At 37.6% G+C, this 12256-nt stretch overlaps 1 protein-coding gene and 1 non-coding gene across 2 annotated transcripts in view; both read right to left on the bottom strand.

Annotated features, from left to right (window-relative positions):
* LOC111866698 overlaps positions 1-12256 on the bottom strand; it is a 366904-nt gene that overhangs the window by 346907 nt on the left and 7741 nt on the right. Inside the window, exons 3-4 of the mRNA XM_023855884.2 lie at positions 9216-9420; positions 8215-8959 (exon numbers count right to left, since the gene is read on the bottom strand). Coding sequence (XP_023711652.1) covers positions 8215-8959; positions 9216-9420 — 950 coding nt within the window. The remainder of the gene's footprint in view (positions 1-8214; positions 8960-9215; positions 9421-12256) is intronic.
* Positions 1731-1803, bottom strand: Trnaf-gaa. Its single transcript has one exon. It is a non-coding gene; the product is annotated as a tRNA-Phe (tRNA).

Genomic DNA, 12256 nt, shown 5'->3' with positions numbered 1-12256 from the left:
TGGAGAAGATCAGTTGGACCGATTATGTGAGAAATGAAGAAGTGTTAATTAGAGTCAGTGAGCAGAGGAATATCCTACACGAAATAAGAAACTGGAAGGCTAATTGGATGGGTCATGTTTTACGCAGAAACTGCCTTCTAAAAGAAGTTATTGAAGGAAAGATAGAGGGGCGGATAGAAGTGACCAGAAGACGAGGAAGAAGACGTAAGAAGATGCTGGATGACCTTGGGGACAGAAGAGGATACTGTCATTTGAAGGAGAAAGCTCTAGATCGCATTAAGTGGAGGAATTGTTTTAGAAGAGACTGTGGACCTGTCGTTTGACAGATTACTGATGATGATGATGTACAGCATTGTAATACAGCTCTTTTTAAGAGGAGTGTAATAAATATGGGAATTAGTTTGTATAATAAGGTCCCCGATCAAATAAAACAAGGGGAAAATTTTAACTCATTAAAAAGGAATTAAAATCTTTTTTGCTGAAACATTCCTTTTACTGTATACTGTAAAGATATGCACGAGAATTAGATGTAAAACTGACAATTTCCTTATCCAAATGGTTTTAATACCTGTATGTATGGACTGTTGAATGATAATAAATGATAATATTCACTGAAGCCCGCCAAAAGATATTTGGGGTAAAAGTAAAAAAGTGAAGGTATTCCTGCAACAGGCCGTGGAGGCCCATAGGGTTGTGAGAGGTTGAGGTTCCCAAATTTTCTAGACAATCGGCTCATAGATGGCGGCTAGGTTGTCAGCCCTACGCGCCAGCCGCCCTTTACACCCAAGAATATTCCTGGTACTCATTTCTGTTTTAATTTAATAATTTTCCTGGGGAGTAAAGCGCAGCCGGCGCGTAGGGCTAACAATCTTACCGCCATCTATGAGCCGACTGTCTAGATAATGTGGGACCCTCAACGTTTCACAACCCTCACGGTCTGTTACAGGTATAGCTTTACTTTTTTTTTTTACTTTACTCATTTCTGTCACAGGCTGAGTCGACCCCAGGGCCATAGTGTTGCTAGAAGGATTAGGTCAATCGAAAAAATCCAATGACCCCATCGGGACTTGAACCCGCGACCCTCCGGCTTGTAGCATAGTGCCTCAACCAACTACGCTACCGCGTGCCACCAGATAATGAAATTGAAAGAAGTCAACTAACCAAAACCTTCCAAAATGACAATAGTATGCACAGTAGTGATTACGAAACCAATATTCAGGGGGAGATGGTGAAATTGCGTTCAACCTGATGTATTAAATATGTGCAGAGAATAAGCGCCAGATATCTGCAACTAACAAACAACTTAATATTACCTTAGGGAAACTAGACGCAACAGGCATAAATGAAACACATCACGGTAGTACTACTTCAAGGAAAAAAGTAACTTGAAATTTGCAAATAAATTCTTTGACGATTCATTGCACGAAGTGCAATTCGATGTACCGGTATAAAACAAGAGCAATTCGATGCATTTGCATATCTGCAGTATCACAAATTTAGAGAGAAAAAAAAACACACATAAATAAACGGTGTAGTAGGTTAAGAATGGCGGTAAACTCGAATAGTAATCGACTATCACTGGCAAATTCATGGCGGCAAAACTCGAATCGTAATAATGTATATTTAACTGAAACGTAAATGTTTAAAAAATTACAATGCTACAGTTGAAAAACAGAGAATATGCATAGCACAATTAAATACCTACGAGTGAAAATATAGAGGGAAAAAAGTGCCGAAACCCGGGATCGAACCAGGGACCTTTAGATCTTCAGTCTAACGCTCTCCCAACTGAGCTATTTCGGCCGACCCTTAAAATTTTCCCGATATACTCTATTTCAAGAACTCAGGACCTCAGGCCCATTACATCCCTCATTCTTCACTAACTTAATCGCTCATCTCACTGACATTGTGTGTTTATTAAATTTGGCCTCTTCACGCTCCAAATTTCTACATGTAATTTTGAATTCAAACACACACTGCCATCTATTAACGGAGTATTGGCATCATCAAAGAAAATAAAATGATGCTCCCACCTAGTGACAATGCCTTCAACTCTTGAGTGGTTCAGATGAATATAACCGAGAACTTGAGCCTGTAATTAAATACAACGAAATAAAATAATTACTGCCGCTGTATTAATTTCCTGGATATACCCATGATTAGATTAGTATTTTACATTAAAATTCCAAATTTCTTGTCACTTTCGTATTATATGAACTTGGCTATTATTCCAATATTCCTTCTCATGGAGTATTATCATGTGGAATGTGCAACTATGCCCCAGTCTTCAGGGTCAAAGAGTAAACCAAGCAAGAAAACGGTGCAAAGCAGGTGTCAAGCACAGCCTAAAAGTGAAGAATGTACATTCCTCTGAAATAGTGGTGAACTTCTACTGGACTACACAGCATTACGTACTAACAGACGGTACTGCCCAGTCAGCACTGTGAGAACCTCAATTCTCACATATCCTTACATTCATCATCTTAAGATGATCCCATAAACTTTTTGTCACAACCTTCTGCCTTCTGCAGACTTTGATGTACTTAAAATGTGGATAGGGCATGTAACTTTATATGAAAATTAGAGTTATCTTGGCAGCCCAGATGAACTTCTGTAATAATCCTTATTAATATACTCTCCCCTATTAATATGGAAAGAGAGATTTAAGTAGAGCCATATCAATGTAAGGTTTTTCCCAAATAACGTTTCAAGCATACTACTTCTTGTACTACACCCATTTCTGTGCCACGTTTTAAATTTCCTGCTTTGAAGAATACGGAAATGCCTGATGTATTTTTGAAAACAACTCAACAACGCAATAAACTGATGGTTCATAAGGTTTGGAAATGGGTGTATCAGTATGGCTCATTTCATTTTAGTGAAATATACGCTTAGGCAGGCATGAATTAAGGCAGAAAGAAGCCTTGTTTTGGTATCATCAAGAACAAGAGAATTCAGTTAGCTATGCTGCAAGAATATGAGGACCATTACTGATTTTTTTTATATAAAATGATAGTTGTCCTCATCTTCACAGGTGAATAGTTCAAAGCCTGTCTTCAAACACATCAATACACATGTATCTGTTAGGAGCACATTTAGAAAATCTGCTACATATTTACATTCACACTCATAAACAAAATGGAAACAAGAATGATATAAAAGAAAGTATTGGTGCCTTTATTTGGGATAGATGCAACTGGTGTGTTGAGAATCTAGTAATGTAAAAATGTTCATGTTGGTAATAGTGATCTATATTCATTTGTTTTTGTTTTGTATTATAATAAAAAGTTTCTTCTCATCCAATATGGCTGTTAAGTGATATGTAAGCACAACACAAAGAAAAACAACAGGTTATGGGCCCAGACTTGCTCAAAAACTAAAAAAGGAAAGAAAAAAGGAGAAGACAGAAGAAGAATAATGAAAAAAATGGCAACCACAGAGACAGAAGAGGTAACTCATCTGCGAAAACTGAAGGACGCGACTCATTTCCACTGTGGGATTTTGAAATCAAGATTCTGATGTGCGCAAAAGAACTGATAAACATTGTTGATGGCAGCGACCTGCTAAGTGACCAAGGAAGAGACGAAGAAAATATAAGAAAATGGAAGGTGTGAGATGCAAAGTGCCAATACTACACAGTGAGAACGATAGAGAAACACGTGAAAACCCACATTGTGACATGCACAACCACAAAAGAAATGTACAACACCTTGAAGGAAATTTATCAGTGAGACACCTCTCAACAGAAGTGCCTTCTGCTACAAGACTTCTACAACTTCAAGTATGACAAAACTAAGGATATGATGATGAATATAAGTCATGTGCAGAACATTGCCTTCATGCTTCGTTAACTGAACCAAAACGTTGATGAAAACATGATCATTACAAAAATAACAACGATTCTACCAGAAGACTACAAACACCTCAGCACTGCCTGGGAATTCAACGGCAAACGTGGACAGAACCCTTGACAACCTGGTGGCCAGATTGATGTTGGAAGAAGTGAAGTGCAAGATGATGATGACTAAAGAAGAGGAAAGCATAGCTTTTAAGACAGTAACTAAAACCAAAAGTAAAACCCCTTTCAAGTGTTTCAATTGTAATCAAATAGGTCATGCCCAGATCAACTGCCCAACAAAGGTAAGAGAAATTGCTCTATCTGTAAAAGGAATAATCACTCTGAAAAGGACTGTTACTTTAGAAATAAGGACAGTGATACGAGAAAACAATGTACAGTATGTAAGAAAACGAATCATGCTGAAAAGGACTGTTATTTTAAAGATAGGAATAAAAGAAGCTAGGTCAATTTTCTAGCTGAAGCAGCAGAAACCCACGTGAGTGATTCAAGTAAAAAAGACAAAATGTATGTAGTGGATAGTGGTAGCACATGTCATATGACAAATGTGAAGACTGACTTGATACATACTAAGTAGTATACTCAATGTAAAAAGGTAGCAAAGAAAAATCAAAGTATGACCGCAAAAGAAATAGGCAATTTGGAATTTAAAGAGTGTAGTTTGAAAAACGTTTCATATGTTCCAGAACTCAGCAAAAACCTGCTGTCAGTACACTGTACTACAGAAAATGATGGAGAAGTGTTGTTTACAAAAGAGAAAGTCCAGATACTCAAGGACAAAAATATTGTAATCAAAGGAAAAAAGGATGAAAATGGATTATTTGTAATTAATTTTAGCGTGAGGAATGAAGCTATGATGACTCAGCAAGATATAAGTGTAGAGTGGCATAGAAAGCTAGGTCACATAAGTTATGCGAATCTTAGGAAACTACAAGAGATATGCCAAGGGATACCAGAAAGTGTGAGCAAGTGTAAAAATTTTGATATATGTTCAGTTTGTATGCAGACCAAACAAGTGAGACTCCAATTTGATACAGAAAGAAGTAGGGCTGGAAAGCCATTAGAGATAATTCATAGTGACGTGTGTGGACCAATTGATCCCACCGCTTATGACAATAAGAAATATTTCCTTACCTGTGTGGATGACTGTACACATTTTTGTAAGATATACCTGTTAGAAAATAAGAGTGAAGTGTATACCTTTCTGAAGGGATATGTAAATGAAGCTGACTGTCACTTCAATACAAGAGTGAGAAGAATAAGATGCGACAATGGAGGGGAATATAAGAACAACGCCTTGAGAGAATGGTGTAAGAACAAGGGGATTGTAATGGAATTTGCTACACCATATTTGCCACAGCTAAATGGCACTGCTGAAAGGATGAGCTGTACCATTGTGGAAAAGGCAAGAGCATTGATTTTTGACTCAGGTTTAAGTAAGAGAATGTGGGGTGAAGCTGTACTCACTTCTGCATACCTGCTAGACAGAAGTCCAACATTGACAGTGAATGGAACGCCAGCAGAAAATTGGTATGGTAAAAGACCAGATCTGGCTGGACTGAAGATGTTTGGTTCAGAAGTGTACACTAAAATTCTCAGACCACTGAAAAAGTTGGACAGTCATAGCAAGAAAGGAATATTCGTTGGATACAACACAAATGGCTACAGAATATGGGATCCAAATACGGAATGGACCTATGTCTCCAGAGATGTGACATTCACAAGTAAACCTGTGACAACAAATAAACAAAAGGAAATGGAAAGAGTGACGGATCCAGAAGACAAGCCAAATACTCTAGATCGGGAAGATAGTGAAATGCAGCAAGAACCCGAAGCTGACAACGATGAAGAAGAACCAACAGATACTGAAGAGAATGAAGAAAATGAAAATGCTGACCACAAGGATAATGGAAGGAAAAACAATGGACAAAATGAACATGGATATGCATTGAGACCAAGAAGAAACATTCAAATGCACCTGAAGTACTGAGACTATCACACAAAGAGTCAAAAGGAGGGTATGCTCACCTATACATATGGCGACTGCATGGAGAGTGAAGACAGCAAAAAGTGAAAGAAAGCCATTAATGAGGAAAAGGACTGGCTCTACCAAAACAAAACTTGGATACATGCAAACAGAGAGAAAGCAATGGGCAAGAAAATTCTGACCAGTAAATTAGTTTTAAAAATAAAGGATGATGGAAGACACAAAGCCAGACTGGTTGAGAGAGGATGCAAACAAAATGAAGGGGAAATAGATTTCAAGGATACCTTCACCCCAGTTGTTGACATGAATTCTCTTAAGAGCACTGTTTGCCATAGCAGCATGTAAGAATGTGAACATGCAAACCTTTGATGTGAAAACTGCCTTCCTGTATGGAGACCTTGAGGAGGAAAACTACATGGAGATATCAGAAGGATACAAGAACACTGGCAAGATATGTCTCTTGAAAAAGGCATTATATGGCCTAAGACAAGCACCATCACAATGGAACAAGAAGTTGACAACCTTTCTATAAGAAGAAGGTCTAAACCAACTAAAATCTGACCAATGCATTTTTAAAATGATGCCAATAGTTTATTCATGGACATTCATGTGGACGACGGGATATTCATGGGAGAGGATGAAAAACAAATAGAGGAAATTTTGCTGAAACTGGAAAATCAATTCCAGATAAAAAAACCACAAATCCAAAAGTTTATTTTGGAATACATATCTCTCAAACCAACTATGCAAGCCAAATGTTGGAAAAATACAACATGCAAGAAAGTCAAGAAATGAAAAACACCCATGGCCACGACCCCACCAATGAATGATGAAGGAGAAAATGACATAAGATTTCCTTACAGAGAAGCTGTAGGAAGCCTGCTATATATGGCATTCGCTGTAAATGTGGAAAGTCGAACCTTGGAAAATCCTGGCAAAATAGCTGTTCAGAATGTGAAAAGGACCCTTAGGTATGTGAAAGGTACATGAGATTCAGGATTAAAATACACCTCATCTTACTCCGAAACTGTGAAACTGGAAGCATTTAGTGATGCTGATTATGCAGGGGATGTAAAGGATAGGAAGAGTGTAACGGGATATGTAATTATGATGTCAGGGGGCCCAATATCATGGTGCTCTAGGAAACAGAGTATTGTTGCATTATCAACCACTGAGGATGAATATATTTCAGCATCTGAGTGCTATAAAGAATTGAAATATCTAAAGACGTTGATAGAGGAGTTGACAGGAAAAAGGGTGGAAGCTGAACTGTGTGTCGACAATCAGAGTGCCTTCAAGCTAACAGAATCTGGACAAGTAACACGTAGGAGTAAGCACATAGACGTTAGGTATCACTATATAAGTGAACAAGTGAAAGAGAAACTGTTCTCAATAAAATATTTAACACTGAAACTCAGGTGGCAGACATTTTAACAAAATCGCTATCACCAGAGAAATTTACCAAGTTTAGAGACATTATACTTATGAAGAAATAAGTCTGATTTTGATAAGACTGAGAAAATTTTAATTGCATGTACTAATTTTGTATCTGAAGACCAAAATTACTAAGTGTTATTCAATTTAACTTTGTAAAACAGCTAATAATATTGACAACACTTTGAAATTAAGGAGGAAAATGAGAAATGTGTTTGTAACATTTTGAAATTAAGGAGGAATGTTGAGAATCTAGTAATGTAAAAATGTTCAAGTTGGTAATAGTGATCTATATGCATTTGTTTTTGTTTTGTATTATAATAAAAAGTTTCTTCTCATCCAATATGGCTGTTAAGTGAAATGTAAGCATGACACAAAGAAAATCAACATGGTGTATGTGTGCACTGTAGAAGTACAGCTGGAATTTTAGAAAAACTTGATTAGGTACAAACATTTTGGAAATTAGAAAGGAACAGTTGTGAATTAAAAATATTGTATTGCAGCATCGTGGCCAAATGGCCAAAACATGAAATAAATTTGTAGCGTATAGTGTATCTATTCAAATAACCGTGATTAAGCCAAATGATAAAAAACAATCATGAATGTTTTTGACAAAGACGCATCATAATTGGTCCTTATATCTTTGACCTTTCACTACCTAGATGCCTCAAATTAGGTTTCTGCTTTGCAGTGTCATAAAGAAAATTAAGCTTGTTTTCAACAGCAAATGAATGCCTTGCATGAAACACAGCATGAATGCCATGCCAGTTGAGATCACACTGCATTTAACCTTTTCAATACTCTGCCTACCAGTCAAAATTTTTTGCATGTGTAAAGCCAACAAGATTCATATACATTTATAATGAGAGGGAAGTGATTCTCTACATTATGTTCTCCGAAAGCAGTACATCAAGTATAACAACAACATATTACTTACATAGGCTTCCTAGTGAATTGCCATCGTTGATATTTGTTATTGGTTCTTGCTTCCAATGAAGATCAGGTTTGGAAGTGTTGGCTGTGAGATTATCAGACGCTGCTATATACTGATGCAATTGCTCAGAATCAACTTCTCCTTCCCTTAGGACTGGTACATGTATCTTACCACTGTGCTGAAATGCCTGGGCATTACTCTGTTTCTGTCTCCATTTGACAAGTTCTAATTGAATTTCTCTCACCATTTTTGTTCGTTCCTCAGCATTCAGTGAACTTCCACTTTCTAATATATCTGCTTTTGAAATATGTTGCATCATGCCAGGATTTTCAGTCTTCTTGTCATTTGGCTTCTTAACATCTGTTTCTCTATATTTAGAGACTTCATATGATTTTACTTTGTTCATCTCAGGAAATAATTCTGACTTACTAATGATGGATAAATATTTATGTCCTGAAATATCAGAATTTTCATTGACACTTGATCTTAAATTAACACCCTTATTACCTATGGAAGCATTGTTTGTATACAATGAGTATTCATATGGTTTCTGTAACAGACTGCACATTGTTGTAGAAGTCCAAGTCGGAGTGATGTCTGATTTTATTTCAGAAGTTACACAATTCATACTGACTGGAAATGAAACTTTATTTCCATAAGTGTCTGAGAGACAAGATCGTTTATCTTCGGTTGCACCAAATTGCAGGTGAGCACCAGATGGCTGAACTACAAAGTAGTTCAAGTTTTCCTGCAAATATAAAAATGATAAATTATGAAGTGACTGACAATACCCTTCAGTACTAGATCCAGTAGCTACTTTAAAAGATCTGAGGTTATTACAGCAGCAACTATAAAGATTCCTGTCTTCTATGACATGATTACCATGTCGGTAAATTGTTACCAATGTCCCAAAAAGGCAGTAATCCTCATGGTCACTACCGAGGGAATTTAAAATCTCATGATGATACCTTTGCTCGAGTTACTTATTAAAAGCAAAAACTTACTTGTACAGCACTTGAAGAACCAATCACGGATGATGTTGCATTTGTAGACACAATGTGGGATTTCATCTGTCTTTTGCAGTCTTCTTTTCTAACATTCTGTTTGCTTTTTGATGTTGTGGGTGGTGTTTTAGTATTAACTGATCCTGATTTGGTTTTAGTTTTGTTCATGAAGTCTAGCCTAGAATTCAGGACCACAGTTGTTTTCCTAAAGTAACAGGAGAATGATGTCAGAATCTGAAAATTACACGATAGTTCTGGAATGACTTTATGATAAGGTGATAATGCCTGTCTATGAAATACCTACATGACATCCTCTACCACCAAATGTGTTGCACAATTCACATTTTATTTATGTGTACTAGATCCAACACAAACATAACTTACAATAAACAAAACTGAATTACATTAAACTACCCTAATCATACTTGTCACAAAACTCGAATCTGCTGGAGAAATGAAGTAGGTCAAAACAAAAGAAACATTCTTTTCATCAGATGCCTACCAATGTACCATGTATGCTTCTGTAATAAATCCATATGCATATGTAAAAGTTAAACTCATTAAGGGTGCTTACAATTGCAGTGGATTAACCAAGTAACTTTAAAAATTACTGCCACACTGTCAGCTAGATTAGTGCACCAATCTTAGAAGTTTATTTCTAAATCAGACTCAAAGCACAACTGTGGGATTTGCCTCTAATAACAAGTCCATAAGGTTAAGTTCTTGGTTTTGTATTCAAAAGATCTAGTTCCATTTTGGAAAGGTTAGGCTTTTGATATTGTTTTTAAAAAGAAATGTCTTGCAACCTTGTAAGGTTATATTTTGGGTATTTGATTTTACAAACAAACTTCTGCAGCTGGCAGCACTAATATACATAGGTCAGATAAAAAGTAGTGGTAACACCCCTATAGTTCTGAAATTACTTCACTACCTGAGGTAAACACACTTACATTCATTCAACATAATCGCCTCCCATGTGTACCACCTTCTGCAAAATTTTTGGAAGTCGTCATACAGCATCAGTGCGTCCACTTCTGTTGATGTCCACAAGTGACCGCCCTACAGCATGAATAATCTCCTCTCTTGTGTTGTAACATGTCCCTCGCAGTGGTTCTTTCATTTTGGCAGAGATCATAATTGCACGGACTCATACTGGGTGAGTATGGAGGATGTTGCAGTATCTCCCATTGCCAGTGTCGAAGGAGATCCTTGACAGCGTCAGCAATATGAGCCCTTGCATTGTCATGAAGGATGATCGGGTTCGCTGCCAACGAGTGTCATCGCTTTCTCCTGAGTGCTGGCCGAAGATGATTACGCTGGAAACTGCAGTAGTAGGCAGTGTTTACTGTCTGTTGTTGAGGTACAGTGTGGTGCAGTATCACTCCATCAGTGCCATATGCCACAGTGAACATCGCCTTCACATTACTCTGCATAGGGCGAACTTTCATCCAGAATGATGATTCTTCCAAAGAAGTCATCACCTTCCCTCTGGTACCGGTCCAACAAGTCCTGTGCAATTGCATAACATTTCCATTGTTGCACCTCGGACATTGTATAGGGTACCCAACGCTCTGCAATTTCACGGCATCCAAGAATATCGTGCAGAATGTGGAGCATGGTTTTGTGACATATGCCCATCTTAGCAGCTAACTCCAGCGCAGTTCATCGACGATCGACATCCAGCAAAGAAGCAAGGAGCTGAATTGTGTGTTTGTCAACATGGGTCGTCCTGAATGGCATCCCTCCCTTCATGGAACAATTTCGCTCATCGTGCCAATGTGCGATATGGCAAAAGCAGCATCACCACATGTTTATCGCAGTCCCTGATAACAGTTTTGTGCACTACAACTTCATGCAACTTCAATTTTTATCCAGGAGCGTTGTTCTTGTTTCGTAAACATGTTCTTAGGGTGCTTGAACTGGGCTCTGCACTTCAAGACAATGCACAATGCAACTCAATGAAACACAATGAAACACAACCAGAGCCACTCACTGCACTACTTCAACTAAAGTGTATCAGAAAATAAACTATACCTTTACAATTTTTCAATTAATAGCATAACAACATGGTAATATAGCAATATAAGTATAAAAATCTAAAGAAACTGTAATAATGAACTCTTAAATTGATTGTTATTCCTGGACAACTGTTTTATATTGCTTGGAAGACTATTATAAACTTTAATTTCAAGATACTGTGGGCCCTTCTGAAATACTGTTAGATTTGACAAGGGGAGAGGTAAATTCAAACTATTTCTAGTTACTATTTCGTACATATCAGAATTTTCTGTAAACAATTCCATATTATTAACAACAAACATCACAAGGGAATATACATACTGGGAGGGCAGTGGTAGTATTTTCAATAGGCTAAAAATTTTTCTGCATGAAACTCTGTTTCCAGCTCCCACCATTATTCGAACAGCTCTCATCTTCAATTTAAAAACACTCATACTATGAGTTCTGTTTCCCCCAAAATCAAACCATATGACATTACAGAGTGGAAAAAGGCATAATACACAATTTTGAGGGCTTCAATACATAAGTACTGTTTGGATTTCCTAATTATATAACAGGCTTTATTTAAGATTTGAGGTTTTCACAGTGGTGATTATGAAGAAAGCCGTCTTCTGGGACGTGGCACTGTGCAGAAATTGTGTTAACTGACGTTTCGGAGGAACGTATCGCCTCCATCTTCTTGTCTTCTACCCTGAAGATGGAGGCGATACATTCCTCCAAAACGTCAGTTAACACAATTTCTGCACGGCGCCACATCCCAGAAGATGGCTTTCTTCAGGCTTTATTTAATTTACTAAGATTGAATTGATACCATGTTAGGTGGGTCCCTGTCACCACAGCATGGCGCGTCCTCAGGTTGCGGAAGGAGGGGACACCCTACAGTTTTGGAGGGAAGCTGCGAATATATTGAATAAGCAGTCGCGGACAGCCGACAAGGGGTGGCCTTCCAGCTTGGGGGTTGAGCGTGGGGCTAACAACTCCTCATCGTAAAAAAATCAATATGTTACGAAAGTGAACACAAA

The sequence above is a fragment of the Cryptotermes secundus genome, unplaced genomic scaffold (assembly GCF_002891405.2).
Source record: "Cryptotermes secundus unplaced genomic scaffold, Csec_1.0 scaffold66, whole genome shotgun sequence".
NCBI classification, from domain to species: Eukaryota; Metazoa; Arthropoda; class Insecta; order Blattodea; family Kalotermitidae; genus Cryptotermes; species Cryptotermes secundus.
The sequence above is the reverse complement of the archived record's forward strand: the minus strand, read 5'-3'. Positions and strand labels throughout refer to the sequence as shown.